The 17,087-nt window shown below is 44.5% G+C and overlaps 1 protein-coding gene across 5 annotated transcripts in view; it reads right to left on the bottom strand.

Annotated features, from left to right (window-relative positions):
* Window positions 1-17,087, bottom strand: part of PRRC2B (proline rich coiled-coil 2B) — a 69,820-nt gene that overhangs the window by 31,046 nt on the left and 21,687 nt on the right. For all 5 annotated transcript variants that reach the window (XM_084650076.1, XM_084650078.1, XM_084650077.1 and 2 more), the window contains exons 4-13: window positions 16,905-17,007; window positions 15,867-15,939; window positions 12,855-12,998; window positions 11,925-12,166; window positions 11,304-11,425; window positions 10,650-10,792; window positions 9,891-9,981; window positions 9,147-9,339; window positions 8,417-8,732; window positions 3,488-3,672 (exon numbers count right to left, since the gene is read on the bottom strand). In XM_084650076.1, coding sequence (XP_084506202.1) covers window positions 3,488-3,672; window positions 8,417-8,732; window positions 9,147-9,339; window positions 9,891-9,981; window positions 10,650-10,792; window positions 11,304-11,425; window positions 11,925-12,166; window positions 12,855-12,998; window positions 15,867-15,939; window positions 16,905-17,007 — 1,612 coding nt within the window. The remainder of the gene's footprint in view (window positions 1-3,487; window positions 3,673-8,416; window positions 8,733-9,146; window positions 9,340-9,890; window positions 9,982-10,649; window positions 10,793-11,303; window positions 11,426-11,924; window positions 12,167-12,854; window positions 12,999-15,866; window positions 15,940-16,904; window positions 17,008-17,087) is intronic.

Genomic DNA, 17,087 nt, shown 5'->3' with positions numbered 1-17,087 from the left:
GGCAGGGACCGTCTTTGTGTTCTGTGGTTCGTACAGAGCCTAGTATAATGGGGTCCAGTAATACAAATAATAAATAGGAGTAGTATTTGAGCACCTTCCATGTAAAATCAATAGCAAAGTGCCCAGTGAACTTAAAGGAACCACCGGCACTTCTCCCTTTTCACAAAATAAAAACCTCTTCTTAGGGTATGAATTTTAAGATTGTATTAATTTCTTTTTTATTGCTGTTGGTAGGGGTTAGGGGCTGAAAAGCATGTCAGTGCTGTGAACGATTCCTACCAGGAATAATGCTGACATCTGACTTCTATGGGGACCACCTACTGGAAGTAAGCAAAGTACTACACCCAGCATGAAGTGTTTGCAGGAGAAGCTGGTTGAGGTTTAAAAGCTGCTTTCTTCCCGCCTTAGTGAGGAAGTAACCAAACAGGAAAGATGACTGTTCTTAGCTTTACATTTATCTATTGCACTGGAATCTTGAAAAAAAAATTAACAAAATAAAGTTTATGGCAGCAGGTTGTATCCTCATTTTTGACTGCAACATCCCTAATGGAATAGCAAGCAGTACAAAGAGATGAGAACCACAAGTGAAACTAACCTATTTATACTAGCCACACAAAAGTTGAAAAATAAAGCAAGACTTTTAAAAAAAATATTCTTCCAGTGGTAATAATTCAAGATGTTATTGGTATGACAGGGAGGACATTTAGAAATATTGGATTTTGAGCTTGACAGCCTCCATTTTATATAAAGTAATTGTAGCAACCGTTAGTGCTGAATCTTTTGAGTCTCCAAAATACCTATCTACCACAATAATAATTATGGGGTAACATGGCACTGAAGAGTAATTATTAAAACCCCAAGCTAAACAACAGGGCTATATTAATTTAGTTATATAATTAGGCTTGGCAGAATTCAATTTTTATTTTTTAATAATTTTGATGGAAAAACATCAATGTTGATATTAAGCATTTTTTCAATTTTTATCAAATTAAATTTGCATAGTCACAAGAAATTATGAGGGCATCAGACAATTACTGAATGACAGCAGATGAGATTCAAAAAGTAAAAAGCTTTATAACCGTTAAAACACAAAATTGTCAACATAATGTTAAAATATCCTTAAGCTGGTTCTCAGTAATTTTTCTTACCTTTCCTATCTGTACATTTCACATATTGTATATTTTCTTGCCAGTTTGTGTGTGTGTTGTGTGTTTGTGTACGGTGAAATCAATTTTTACCGAGATTTACCAATAAAAATATAATCCTTCCAAGCCCAGATATAATTTACCCTTTTTGCAACCATAGATGCTCCCCCTGAGACCGATGCACAAATGGCTACGCTGAGAAGGATTACAACAAACACCTAATCATACCAAGCCTGGATGCATTCTTGTAGTGCTTTTCACACAGAAGTGGCTAGCAACAGCTATAAAGGAGAGGTGGGGAAATCATAGTTATAGACCAATCCAGACTGGGCAGGGCACTGATGAACATTCTGTAATGAAATAAAAACTTAAAACCAACTACACGCTTAAAATTCAAACAAATAAGGTTCACTGAAGGAGCCAATACAGGACAAAAGGGATGGGGGCGGAGTAATAGAAGGCAGGTAGCAGGCAAGCTGAAAACACCATCTTTACACAGAACAGGGAGGAGGTGGACTGAGACACATTCCAGTTCCACACCCCTGAAACCTATTTGAGGCAGGGCATAATCACCTGCCAACCAAAGATGCAACAGTGGGCTCTTCTAGTAGGCAGTTAGCTGACCACACCCTCCAGAACAGGGTACAGAGCGAGGGACTCTCAGTAGATGTACTGCATATTAGAGTCCAAGTCTACTAAGAAAATAAACCTATTGCACAAGGGTCTGCCCCCCCTGCAGCCTCCTTTATTTCCCCTTCCATGCATGCCTGGGCCTGTTAGCACCCACCCATTCCCTAGGGAGCGGAGATATCGCTGACATACATCTTGGTTAGTGGGAGTTAGGGGAGATGTTCACAAAAGGCCTGATCCAGCAAAGTGCTAAGCACACTTTGATCCCACTGGAGGCAATGGAAGCCAAGGGTGAAAAGCACCATGCTGGATCAGGCCCACAGTGGCAGCACTGCATGGATATGAGAAGACCCCACTGCTGCACCTTTAATTTTGGCCATGGGAAGAGGAACCCACCCCTGTGTATTTGATTCAGATGATCCTGGCAACAATCTTACAACCCAGAGCTCCGTTTTAAAAACTACATAACCCTAAATTGATACTGCCAGGAGGCAACAAGACAAATTTAGCATACAAGCCAACACTTCACACATCACTGTATAGTACTATTCTTCAAAGTGAATGGCAGAGACAAAGGGGCAAATCCTGCTCTCCCACCCACAGAAGCCTGTAGATGTAGGACTGGAAAACATGTCTTACAGTGAAAGGCTCAAGGAGCTCATTTTATTTAGGTTTCAGAGTGGTTTAGTCTGTATCAGCAAAAACAAGGAGGAGTCCTTGTGGCACCTCAGAGACTAACACATTTATTTGGGCATAAGCTTTCGTGGGCTAGAACCCACTTCATCAGATGCATGGAGTGGAAAATACAGGAGCAGGTATAAATACATGAAAAGATGGGAGTTGCCTTACCAAGTGTGTGGTCAATCTAACGAGACAATTCAATTAACAGCAGAATACCGAGGGAGGAAAAATAACTTTTGTGGTGGTAATGAGAGTGGCCCATTTCAAACAGTTGACAAGAAGGTGTGAGTAACAGAAAGGGGAAATTAGTTTGGGGGAAATTAGGTTTAAGTTTTGTAATGACCTGTTTAGTTTAACAAAGAGAAGGTTACGGGGTGACTTGATCACAGACTGTAGTACCTACACGAGGAACAAAAATTTCATAATAATGGGCTTTTCAATCTAGCAGATAAAGGTCTAAAATATCCAATGGCTGGAAGTTGAAGCTAGGCTCATTCGACTAGAAATAAGGCTTTATTTATTTATTTTAAACAGTGAGGGTAATTAACCACTGGAACAATTTTCCAAGGGTTGTGATGGATTCTCCATCATTGGAAATTTTACATTAAGACTAATCAGGAAAAGTCCCATGGACTGCAGGATGTCATACTAGAACTAGATAATCACAATGGTCTCTTCCAGCCTTATAATCTCAGAAGCTACAAACAAGGGCATGAAAGATGTGTGCAGTCTACTATAATCTCAGAAGCTACAAACAAGGGCATGAAAGATGTGTGCAGTCTACACAGAAAGTCTATGTCTCCAAGTACAGTTCCGTAGGGGATTCTTGTGTCCAAGCATGCTGCAGAGCAGAGCTGGGAGGAAGATTCTTGTTTCCCACCCCTTGGACCTCCCTAGCACAAAGCCTGATTACTTGGTGCTGAGCATAAGATTTGGCCCCAAATAAACAACAATATTTGAAGGGGGGGGAAGAGAGAGAGTGTGTGTGTGTTTGGGGAGGCGGGGGAAGGAGGAGCTCTCAGACCTCTTACCTGTTGCTGCTGCTGCCTCTGGAATCTTGGAGGAAGTGATTTCTGGTATTTGTTGAACTCTTGTGCTGGGGATGTGACTTCTCTAATCTCCTCCTCACTGCTGCTTTGGGCAGCTACAGTTGTGACTGTGGTTTCCTCTTCTAGATAACCAACAGAGACATCCTGTGCATGAAATTCAGAAGTAGCTGGGGGGGATGAAAACAAGATTCGATTCAGTTCTGCTGCCCACAAGAATAGCCCACATTATAAAGCAGCTAGCTTAGGCTACCTGTGAGAACACTGCACATACATTGTGATTGTATTACACAGGTGAACTCGCCATTCCACTCTCATTATTATGCTCTACCATACGTACAGTATTTCAGCTGCTATCTTCCTTAGACTGCCCTAAAGATCATTCCATTTTCTTTGCTCTGCCCACACATCCGTCCTACCGAGACCTTCCAATGCTACATTATCCTTCTGACCAAGGAGAAATGAACAATAATCCATTTTGAGCCCAATGCCACGCCTTATATTGGCCACAAGGGTCATTTTAATGACAAGGCACTTGCCCTCTGCCCTTATGATTCAAATACACTTTTTAGAATTTTTTAACCCTTGGTGGAGCAAGAGGCAGAGCTCTTGAGCACAGATCTCCTGCAGGACGCACAGGACACTGCCACTAATCATCCAGTTGGCCTTTCCACATTAACTAAATGAGGAGTCAATGCTGACACTGGGAGTCAAGATCCCCTATTCCGTGCATTAATTTTTATGCAGGAGATTATAACCCCTTCATCATTATTTAAGTTACACTAGCAACCATAGGCCCCTGTCACGACAGAGCCCCACTGCACGCACACACAGCAAGTGCCCACACTGCCCCTAAAAGCGTATGTGCTAAGGCCCCAATCCTACACATACACTGAACTCAATGACCCTACTCTCAAGTTACTGATGCACATAAGTGATTTCAGGACTGGGTCCTAAATTAACACAAGGAAAAAGCGGTTACTCACCTTCTCGTAACTGTTGTTCTTCGAGATGTGTTGTTTATGTCCATTCCAACCAGGTGCGCACATGCTGCATGCACGACAGCTGGAAGATTTTCCCCCTAACAGTATCCGTAGGGTCGGCCTGGGCGTCCCCGGGAGTCGCAACCCTCATGAAGCTCAATATAGTGCCCAGCCGAGCCGACCCCCCTTCAGTTCCTTCTTACTGGCTACTCCGACAGCAGGGCAGGCATTGGAATGGACATGAACAATACATCTTGAAGAACAACAGTTACGAGAAGGTAACGTTTTTTTCTTCTTCGAGTGCTTACTCATGTCAATTTCAATCAGGTGACTCCCAAGCCTAAGTTATGGAGGTGGGGTCGGAGTTGTTCACTGATTGGAGCACTGCTCTACTAAAGGCCATGTCATCTCTGGCCTGTTGGGTAATCGCATAATGCGCAATGAAAGTGTGTATGGAGGACCATTTCACTGCTCTGCATATTTCCTGGGTGGGAATCTGTGCCAGAAACGCTGCTGAAGAAGCCTGTGCCCTGGTGGAGTGCACAATGAGCAGAGGGACAGGCACCTCTGCCAGTTTGTAACACTCTCGGATGCAGGACGTGATCCACGAGGAAATCTGCTGAGAAGAGACAAAAAGACCTTTCATTCTGTCTGCCACAGCCACAAAAAGTAGGATGGACTTTCAGAACGGCTCTGCAGACATCCAACGTGTGAAGCCCCTGCTCCCTGCCGCCTGAGTGCAGCTTCGGATAGAACACCAGGAGGAAGATGTCCTGGTTCATGTGGAAATGGGAGACAAACTTCAGGAGGAAAGCCGGGTGGGACCTGAGCTGAATCTTGTTCTTATAGAACACTGTGTAAGGAGGCTCTGATGTTAGGGCCCTGAGCTTAGACACCCTCCTGGCTGAAGTTATCGCTACCAGAAACAGCACCTTGTAGAGAGGGAGAGCAGGGAGCACGTCGCAGTTCAAAGGGCAGTCTCATGAGTCTGGAAAGGACCAGGCTGAGATCCCAGGCCAGGACCAGCTGTCAAACTAGCCAATATAGCCTGTTGAGACCTTTGAGGAAACGGCTGACCATAGGGTTGGCGAAGACCAACCGGCCCTCTGCACCTGGATGGAAGGCAGAGATGGCGGCCAACTGAACCCTTATTGATGATATGGACAGTCCCTGCTTCTTGAGATGGAGAAGGTAGCCCGATTTGAGTGGAACAGAGGCGAGGACGAATGATGCTGTGCTGACCAGATTGAGAATCTCTTCCACTTGACAAGATAAGTAGTCCTGGTGGAGGGTTTCCTACTGCCAAGGAGGACTTGTCTAACAGGGTCCGAGCAGGAAAGCTCCACCAGGTTTAGCCACGGAGCTTCCACGCTGTGAGGTGCAACAACTTGAGGTTCGGATGCTGGAGACAGCCATGATCCTAAGTTATCAAGTCCAGGAAGAGCGGCAAAGTGACTGGGGCTTCCACAGACATGTCCAGGAGCAATGTGTATCAATCTTGCTGGGGTCAGGGTGGAGCTATCAATATTACCACCACTCGATCCCTCCGTATCTTGAGGAGCACCTTGTGAACGAAAAGGGTAGGATGGAACGCGTATAGGAGAGCCCTGGAGCGGCCCTTGATCAGCCAGTTGTCGAGGTACAGGAACACCTGTACCCGGCACCTGCACAGAAACGCTGCCACAACTGCCATGCATTTGGTAAATACTCGAGACACCGCTGACTGGCCAAACGGGAGGACTGTGAACTGGAAGTGGTTGTTGTCCACAACAAACCTAAGGTATTTTCTGTGGGACTGTGTGATTGCTATATGAAAGTACACATCCTTCAAGTCGAGGGCGGCATACCAGTCCCCTGGATCCAAGGAAGGGATGATGGAGGCCAAGGAGACCATGCAGAACTTGAGTTTCTTCATGAACTTGTTGAAATCTCGCAGATCTAGGATGGGCCTGTGCCTGCCTTTGGCTTTCGGTATTAGGAAATACCGGGAATAGAAGCCCTTGCCCATCTGCGCCCGAGGAACCTCTTTCACTGCCCACAGCGAGAGGAGCGATTGCACCTCCTGTATGAGGAGTTGCTCATGAGAAGGGTTCTGGAGACGGACAGGGAAGGAGGGTGGAAGGGCAGAGATCGTCGACATCAGTGAGGCTGCCTGATGGGTCCCCTGCAGCAGTGCGGAGGGCGTGTGGGGAGGCCCAAAGGGGACACCAAGGCCACCGAAGCCAGTCTGGAATCTTGGCTCAGGGGATAGGCCCAGGGTGTCCAGAAAGGCCACTGAGGAGTCTGACACTGTCCTGGCCCCTGTGCTGGGTAGGGCCGTCGGTCATGGTGGGAGCAGGATCTTCTACTCCTACTGGAGCGTGATGACTCCACTTCCGACTCCGAGGTCTCCAACTGTGAAGACCAAGGATGAGCGGAGCCACTCAGCACTGGCGAGCAATGCCAACTGGGGGACCGGAGTGGCTTCCCCTCACCGCCGCTTGCCCACAGAGTGGACTGGGCCAGGAACCGGTGCCAGCGACCTCTCCCGCCTTGGAGGGGAAGGTGGCACTGTCAGTACCACTGTCTGATGCCACCTCAAACACTTCTGATATAGATAGAAGGTGTAGGTCCTCGTGGTGGCGGACTGGCAAGTGGTGTGGGTCCGGACTCAACTGGACCCTCCTGGGGCAGGAGTTGATGGAGGCCCCACCAATTGGACGCCTGATGTGGGCTTGCTGGCCACCTGGTCTTTAGTCCTGGTCGGGGAACGCCCTCTATCAGACCTTCTTTCTTTTATGGAGCACCAGGGAATGAGACCGGTGCCTGACTGATGCCTGGGACCTGTGCATGGAACCGTGGTGATGCCGAGGGTCCTTAGAGGAGAAGAACCACCCCCAAAAGGAAACTTATGAGAGAAAACTATCTATACTAACTAAACTAAACTACACACACACACGATACTGCGAAGCACGCACTTGCCGAGGCAAGAGCAATGGGGAGTTCCAGCTAGCCATCACAGGCAATAAGGAACTGAAGAGGGGTCAGGTTGGGTGGGCAATATACTGAGCACCATGAGGGCACAACTCCAGGGGTCATCCAGGCTGACCCTACTGATACTGCTAGGGGAATGCACACCTGATTGGAATGGACATGAACAAGCACTCAAAGAAGAATTATTTTTATTGTGGGAATAAAACGAAAAGAAACGAGACCAAGACCCAACACTTAATATAAACAAAAAATAAGACTCTGCTAGCTGAGCGAGTTCAGACTGCTGCATTACTGCTTTAGCGCAGGTACATACACAGCATCCCCTTGTCGAGAGCCAAGCAGCACAGTCCCACTGCTTTTCATGTGTATTGAAGGACCTACTTAAGTGTCACTGGTTGCATCAAATCTCATCTTAAATTAATTTGTTTCAAATTAAGCTCTGAAAAAGCATACCATCCAAATTCAAACAGTTTTTCTAAACATTTCCTGCAGTATTTGCACCCTAAATATTGCAGTGTTGTATTAAAGCATGAAAACCTGAAAGCAAAATTGACTATATAAACAAAAATGGAATTTGAAACTTTGTTCTCATCTAAATTGAAAGACAAGTAAATAGAGGGCATAATAAGTAAATCAGACTGTAAAAATTCTGTCTAACCAAGTAAGGTGTTGTTTGTAACTTTGAAAAGGAAATTGGGGTAGTAGGGTTTTTTGTCTTTTTAATACAGTTTTTAATCAACTGTGTCCCTTTAAAGGAGGCCCTAGGCTATTGTCCCAAAATAAATGTTCTTTAGAAAACTAGAAAAAATTGATCCCATGTGAGGTGACTCAAAGCAGTCTACAACCACTTTCTTTGCCCGCCCAGTACACGTAGTTACATCCTTGTCTGGCTGAAAGGGGTCAATTATGATAATATAAAAGCAACTTTTATGAAGCAAGATAAGTAACATTTCCCTACCTCTACGGAACGTATGACCATTCTCCTGAGCCACCTTCTTTTCCACACTTGGGGGTTTCAGATCTTCATTCTCCACATGTTTCTGGGTCTCTCCTGTTTTCTGAGCCAGTTTGCATTTCTGATCCAGCTGCTTGAGTTTGGCAGCACAGGCAGCCAGGCGTTCCTCTCTGGCTCGTCGTTCTTCCTCCTCACGTCGCCTCCTGGCTCGCTCAACAGCTTCCGAGATCTCAGAGTGGACAAACTTCTGTCTCAGGGGAACTTTTTCTTCTTTATCCTCCAAGGACTGCTGTCTGAGAATACATCCCAGTGGGGGCTTCTGCCAAAGGAAGGAATACCCCACTGAGCATCATCTGAAAACACTAGCCTCATGCAGCTTGACCTTTTTAATCCCACACAAGGTACAACCCCGCCACTCCACCTACAGTGAGCTTCTTAGCTGAGAGTATGTCCATGATCCCATTTGGTTCAGTCTTAAATTTGGTTCAGTCCAAATGATTAGGAGCAGAGTTGGTAGGCTCAAAAAAATATCCTCTCCCAGTCTTTCAGGCAGTTCTGATGTTATGATTAGCTGCTCAATAACTACTCATGCTTTACTCAGATTTCATTTTGTCACAATGGGTACTTCGAGCTAGACTGCTGTTGGTATAATTCAACATTGCTTCTGAAGCAGAGTAATTTGTTACATCAAGCATCCTATCAGCACAAGCCAATCTGTGCAAGGTCAACATACCTGATATTCTGATGCAGGGGTCCAGCCATTCAGCTTCCTTGAAGGTTGCTGGGGGCCTTGCACCTTGAGGACTGACCGAGACAAACCAACTGGGTCACCCCAGTTCTTTCCTTCTTCCAGGGTGTGTTTAATATCTGCACTGTCTGCAGAGCTCAGGGACAGCTGTCGCTGCCTTCTGGGGTCCCAGCTGTTCCTGTTGTATAAATGCCATTGATATTACCATTTCCAAATAAGCTCAAAACACATTTTCAACTCATTCGTCAAGCCATAAGAAGGCTTGTTATAGAAGCTACAATACAATGGAAAGCGGGACTAGAGAATCTAACAACAAAAATACTTGACACATATATTAGGCTTTTCATCCATAGATCTCAGAACACTTTGTAAAGATGTGTAAGTATTATTGTCACCATTTTACAGGTGGAAGAAATGAGGTACACAAAGATGAAGTAACTTGCCCAAGGTCACAAGGCTGGTCAATGGCATAACAAGGAACAGAACACAGGTCTCCTGGGACCCAGTCACATGCCCTATCTATGCCACAAAGCTGTTTCAATTTAGATTTTGAAAAGTGGAATCCATGAGGTTATACCATAAAGTTGGGGGGAGAGGGGGCGGGTTTTAAGCCTTTGCTCTTGATGATTAGAACAAATTTTAAGTAGCTCATGATAATTTTGACACATTGAAACAGAAACCAGAGGTATGAATGCCGCATCAATGGAATCTCAGACAGACACCTCTTACCATTTCTGTCTTCCATCTTTAAGAGCTTCTTCCTCTTCCTCATCTTCGCTAAACTTCAGTTTCTCGGAGTAATCCACTTCATCGTGTATGCCTATGGTGGCAGGAGTGAAGAAAGGATACATCAAAGGAAAGAAAGAGGCCCTATAACAAACTGAAAAGCATCTTGAGCTGCACCGCTCTTTAGGCATAAACCAGATACAATTTAGAAAAACTGAGTGTCCAAGCACAGCACCATTATCAGGACTACTGAAAACAAGCAGCGTAGGTATTGACCACACATCTCCATAGCAGGGCAGACTTCAGAAGACTGGTAGCATGCATTACAGACAGGGAGGAAGCAAACTGAGATGATGCATCCTGTGCATGAGATCATACATAGCTAGACTTCAGCTGCATGCACTGAGATGATGGGACTCTCAGGATTTGGGGCAAACTTTGACTCAGTCTCTTCCCAGAAGGGAAGATCAGCTCCAGCCTCTCCCTTTCTGTTACATGGCGTTATCAAGCTTGTGAATCCTCAGATCCAGTTCCTTGGGTACAGCATGATGGGAGGACCTGAAGGATCTATTGAACCATCATTTACACCACTAGTTGCTGCCAGATTGCATAGAACACTCTCCTCTTTTGTGTGGAGGGCGGGGGAGCACGGGAATGAGCTACCAGAATAGTGTCTTTGGGGATGGAGGGGTTAGCAGTTCATTCTCTTCACTCCGTGGGTGGTTACCGCTTGCTTGACGCAAGAGGATAATGGCACTTTACCTGCCCAACCATCATCTGCATCAGTGTCAAGTTCATCCAGCTCCTTCAAGTTTTCTGCATTGATAATGGTGGGCCGGGGAGCCCGCTCTCCTTGCTGCCGAACCGGACGAGCTGGGCGAGATACCCCAGGTCTATTCTCTTTTCTATATGGTGAGACAAAAAGAGATTGCTGTTAAAAGAGAAGGGTGGAAAGCGCAGGGAATCTATGTGCCTTCAGTTTATAACAATGCACCAGGTTAAGCTACATTGTGTGTTGCACGCTTACACAGCGAGCCTACAAACAACTACTATTGCCCTTTAAATCCTCCCTCCCCTGCCCTCATTGTTTATTATGGAGCCTCCAATAGCCCCCCCCTGAAGCCTATAGGTCACAGACACCATCCTTATGACCTAGAATTGGACAGGATTCCTTTTGAGGTTCTTCTGCTCCTTGAACAATGTGCAGGACTCCCTCACCCTCTAGAAGCTCAGCTTCCTGCCTTTGTAACACTCCCAGACCCTACTGCAGAGGAAGCAAAACACCGAGGCTTTATGTGAAGCCAGGCATACAGCTTTATCCACCAGGGTGGCTCATTCATAAGATTCTTGCAAAAGATAAGGAACTTATCCTATATTAATTTTCCTCTGCAAGTTAGTCAGTTTTGGAGGCCTTACCCATCTTGGTCATTCATCTGGTATTGTCTGAAAGGGACACGGGGCTCAAGCCGAAGCTGAGGAAGGGGGTAAGACCCACGGTCCAGTGATCCAGGGACCTCAGATGACTGCTGTGGACACATCTGAAACAGAACAATGATAAACATTGTGGTTTTAAAGTGCCAAGAAAAAAATATTCAAACTATATTACAAGAGCCTTTTAGTGCTGGGGTTGGGAAGGGAGGGAGAACATTTCAGATTTATCTGATTGGCAGGCTTGGTGTCATCTTGGACACCATTCTTTATGGTGCCAGTTGAGAGGTAATGAGGCTTTTCAGCGGGCACAGACATTTCTTTCTGAATGGAGGGGATCAGTGTTGCATTACTGTTAGCTACTAAGGACAAATGGCAGAGAAATCTACAAGATGGGAATGGAAAGACAAATAAGGGAAGAGATCTCAGCTGTCCCAGAGCAATATCTGGGAGGGGAGGGTCTGGAAATTTAGTGCCTCTGCTAGCAGAGTCAAACATAACATTTTCCCCCCTCACACACTGTTAATTCCTTTAGGTGGGAACGGTGACACCCTACAATCAGGGAGAAAGAGACGTGCATACAGAGCTTGTGGGAGCGGAGAGACTCACAAAAGCAGGTAGCATGTCATGGTACGTAGGCGGATGATATGCATTTCCCATGAACTGCGAAGCCCCTTTACGTATAGGCTGAGCCGGGCGGAGAGAGGGCTCCTTAGAGTCGCTGGCACTCGCTGAGGAGGGGGCTCCATCTCCTGCGCTAGAGGTCTTGCTGCCCGGCTCAGGAGGGGAGGCGGTCAGAGATGTGGCAGAGGTAATGTTCCTCCCACCGCCCTCCCTCCAACTTGTGACATCTGAAAATGAAATAATACATGTGAGAGTGTGTGTGGGGGCACATGTAGACGGTCATCAAGCAAAGTGTTTCCAGACTCAGAATAACCTGGTGGCTTCGTAATTAAAGTCAGAGGAGAGAAAGAACAAATCAATGAAAAATGTACAGACATTTCATAGAAGAGACTGGTAGCATCCACTGTTACTAAGGAATTGCTGCACCAGTGGCTGTGCAAACTTACACATGCACCTAGCTATCAGTGCGCCCAAATAATGACCTACAACATCTCTGCTATCCCAATAGTGGGTATTTCCTATCAAAAGTACTGCTACAGTTACGTGATAGTTTGTGCTAGGGACAAATGTTCATTAGGGAACAGAACTGATACAACCAAACATATTTCATTTGTGTCCCACTGCCCAACATAACTGTCTTCCCTCACACAAAGAGCAATTTTAAAGTCATTATTAGGCAGATGACAGTAAATATTCAGCTGCCTGTCCTGCAGAACTCAGGTACCCAATTTCAGCCCCAAGATTCTGTCGTTATTTGCTGAGCCAAGCAGACCATAGAGGCTTGTAGGACTGACAGACAACATGGAAGAGGAGGCATTTGAAACTACTGCAGACTGGCCTGATGGACATTTCTCCAAAGTGATCTAAAGGGTTGTGGCTGGCTGGCAGGAAAGCAATATGCTGACATTAACTTACTCTGGGGGCGGAGGCTTGGTCCTGGCCCATACGACAGATCTAAGGCGCCCTTTTCTTTGCCAACCTTGTCCTGCTCGCCAGCTGCTTTCAGCGTCGGAAATTCCTCGGGAGAGAAGGATAACAGTCGGCTTGAGGCCCTTGAACCTGTCGAGGAAATAAGAGGACAACTCAGATAGAACAAGGCTTTTCTGCCCTGCAACAGCCCTGCCTCATTTGTGATCACCTAGGAACCAACCATAGCACAAAAACGTTTCTCAAGAAAATCTCGGTTTCTAGGACAAACACAAATTATTGCCTGTCTCAGCATTTGCTAACTAGTTAATGACATGCCTGGCTGTGGCTAACATGACAACACACGTCCATACTGAAGTACCTGGCCACTAATAAGGCACGGGTTTCCTTTAAATTGCTGTGTTCAACAAAACTAATTAAAGTTGTGCAGCTCCCTGATTATTTTTGTCCAGTATGTTCATTCACACTGAACTGGAAATGAAAATGCAGCAAGCTCACTTCAGAAATGCTATGAAGCACTCAATATTTATATTCAGAATCCTCCAACTTTTATTATTTGTCCACTGCAGAATTGTGTTGTTATGCTCCCTGCAATGTTCTCTGGGAGAAGTTATAAATAAGTGTCAAGTGTTACAATGTGGTATATACACTGCCCTCCTTCATAGCATTAAGATACAGATCACTGACCAAATCTGCCTGGCTTCAGTTGCTCTTCCTGGAGAGTTACCCTGCTAAGTTTCTAGCTATCATAAAATGCAACTCTAAGATGGTTTTTTGTTTGTTATAAAGATGTAATGGTGAGTAGAAAGCAGTGCACCACAATTCATCCTAAACCCATTCGCAAAATTACTCTGCGTAGAAGAAGACTGCCAGCATTACAACCATACACAATATTAAAAAACACTTAATCAGAAAGTCATTTTGCAACTAAGGCACAGAAATCCTGAGCCTGTTGAGTAGTGTGTGCTTTGTTTTGATAACTGTTTCCTTGCACTAAAGGGGCACAGTCCAAATAAAAAGTCCATTTCAAAATTGTGTTACACACCCCACCTGTGTTTATTAAACACACCGGAAGATCTCTGCCATTTCTGAACCAAAGAGTGAAGCAGAATTGGCCTGTTTACTCAGTTTCACTTTCTGGAACTCATACATTAATTCAGTGCTGTTGTGTTCATGTTTCCAATAAAGGAAAGGATATGTCAATTAAAAACAAAAAAACAAAAAAAACCCCAAAACCAATAAAAAAAGCCAAAACAAAATCCACCCTACCATTTTCTTTACAATTTTTTTGAAAATCAGTTTAAAGAAAATATTTCTATCACTTTTTGTAAAAGCACAAAAAACATTTACAGACTACCAAAATTTAGCGCATAACCTATTTTAACAGTGTCCCTTTAAATTCTGGAGAGACTGTTTTAAAAAAATGTTACTTTGTAACATGTTCATAAATTTTGTTTCACAGCATAGGATCTTGCATGATCAAATTCGTAGTTCTTCATCCCATAGTTGAGAATCGTTTCCCAGTTTAAAAAGTTATACATAAAAAAGTACTATATGTAGCATTTCCAAACAAACATCTGGCAAAAGTTATCAGTCTTATAATGTACAACATGGGCTACAACTGAAACATTTATAGTACCAGAGTTCCTAGCTGTACTGCATTATTGCACTGATCTGTCTGAATAGTGAGACTTCTAATAGCATGAACAGCTAAGGTTGACTAGCATCTTTCAGGACAGATTTACATTATGACTCAGCAAGGGGGATGGGGAAGCAAGCTTTTCCCAAACAGATAATGCTGCACAACAGAAGGATTATTTGTGTGCCAGTACCAACGGCATGGAACCTAATTCCCCAGCATGCACTGCATTGGGATAATTGCAATGCAGTGTAAACATCCTTCCCTGAAGATTCCTTTGGACAGGAAATACATACAGTTTCTGCATTCACACCCCAATTCATAACACACATACCATATTACAGTACAGCAGATTTACAAAATTCTCCCCTTCCCCCAATGCTTCAACAAAAATGACATCTTTAAGGAAGACACAATAACTAAAATAAATGAGCAAATGGGCAAAGATCTCAATCCTTGTTAATACTGGAAACTGTTGCTTTAACTAGACTGTAAATGCAATTGCTCAAAGCAGTTGCAGAACAGGTGCAGAGGACAAGATGACCTAATAAGTCTTTGTAGCCTGATTTCTATGATTCAATTATCCTCTAAATAAGCTCTTCTTAGCCCTGCATGTAGCTCTTTCCGCAGGTTTAAGTAATGTATCTTAACAATGGCCTGATCTACACTGAGTTCTCAAAGCACATTAGCACTTTCTTAGAGGGCAATGTTTGACCACAGTTCTCTAGGAGATACTTATTTGGCCCACAGATTTAAAACCTACCCTACATGGGGTCCATATGGCAACAATCTCAAAGAAAGTGGCAATTAAAAAAAAAAAGATACAAAGGTTAAATACGTATTTGTGCTGGTAGTCACTTTAGGCAAGTGTAAGTTCTGCTTTGATGACTGAGGTTTGAGACAGCTTTCATAAGCTTGTTACATCCATTTTTGCATTCTAAATCTATTTAATTCTTTAGACACTCCCTGCAATTTTATTTGAAGAGCTAGTGGCTCCTGGTCTGTTAAAAGCTCAGTGCCACGGGCCTACTGCTATTCTTTCTGAGCCTTAAATATCAATATTCATGGCAACTACAACCTACATCTTGTATAAAAACAGCAATACTCCCAATCAAACTGAGATGCCAATTTAAGGAGTTAATTTTTCTGCTAAAAATGTTACCTTGCTTTCAGGATCCTCAGTCAAGCAGAAGCCATTAGCAGCATAGACAATAATGACCTCACTGTAGTTATACTAGTGCAAGTTTACCTATGTCTAGACAAGCCCTTAGACTGGGAGTGCATCATGGAAGAGACCTCATCCTGTGTGTTAATAAAGCAGTGTACACGTACTTTGCTCCATTATTCATAATCATACTCACCACCTTCTTGTCCTGCTGGCTTTCCATTCAGCTGTGCCCATGACTTTGGTCCACCTGGCACTGAATTTGTGCTCTGAAAAAAGAAAAAGATCAGGAGACCCTCGTGAAAGTTCCTCAGCTTCTGGGTGAAAGTAAAACAAGACAATGCTATCGTGGTCAGATCTCTGTATCAGCCAGATGTTACTAGATCCTGCTAGTGCCCCAACTGAGACTACCACCTCTTCCTCTCTGCAACTCCCCCACTCCAATCTATCCAAAATGCTGCAGTTAAAATCCTCTTCCTCGCTCCGACCCTGACATCTCCTGCTTTGGATACTTTCACTGGCTTCCCTGTCTATTTCTTCTGCCTGTTCCCCGTCTGTTCCTCAGCCAAAGTCTCCCTTCTCTGCCACTTTTCCCACACATTCTTCCACTCATCTTTCAGCTGCCTTCTACGCCAAATCTTATGCTTGGAAGACTTTCACTCTCTCATATACAGCCAACCCCCTCCCTTCTCCTGCCCTGACTTTCCAAAAATCTCACAGGTTTGGAATTTTTAGCTACAGTAGAAGCTTAAATTCTGCAGCTATAGATGGGTTAGGTCAGAACGTTCACTGACAGGGGAAACGTCTCAATTGTCAGGGGATTTTTCAGGCCCTGAGACTCACTGTTTGTTACGCGCAACCAAATCACTTCTTATCAAGTGAAACCTTTCGCTAGAAGTAGCAACTGGATCTGTTCTCACCTAACTACCTTTAAATGAGAACCAAAATAAAGTGCCTTAACAAATGCAAATCAAGCTCCTTATATTTCAGCCATTTTCCCTACGTTTCAGCTAACCACTTCCTACAGATTTGTGAGGTATATAGGAATATGCCTAGACTGATAATTTAACAGCAGCAGAACATTCCAGAGGCACAGTAACTTGGAGTCAAGACAGACTATTGTTAACAAAATTGATTATTTGGGAGCTGCTCTCTGAACTATGATCGGTCAATCTTTAGGCTGCATGGGCCTGGGAAAAATTGAGGAGCCGTCGTCAGCGCCACTTGCACCTACCTCTTGACTGATTGACTGTGTCGGCTTCTGTAAATTGGAGACAGATTTCTGCAAACCCTGCTGCGGCAGCGACTCCTGCGGCTGTGCAGCCGTCACACTGGAACTGGGAAAGGACAACAGAACAACGGAGATTAGGTGGGGTAAAGGAGACAATCAGCTCTCGCAATACAGTGGCCCCTCATA

The sequence above is a fragment of the Lepidochelys olivacea genome (genome assembly GCF_965140295.1).
Source record: "Lepidochelys olivacea isolate rLepOli2 genome assembly, chromosome: 16".
Classification (NCBI taxonomy): domain Eukaryota; kingdom Metazoa; phylum Chordata; order Testudines; family Cheloniidae; genus Lepidochelys; species Lepidochelys olivacea.
Note: the sequence above shows the minus strand (reverse complement) of the source record. Positions and strands in the feature narration are given on the sequence as shown.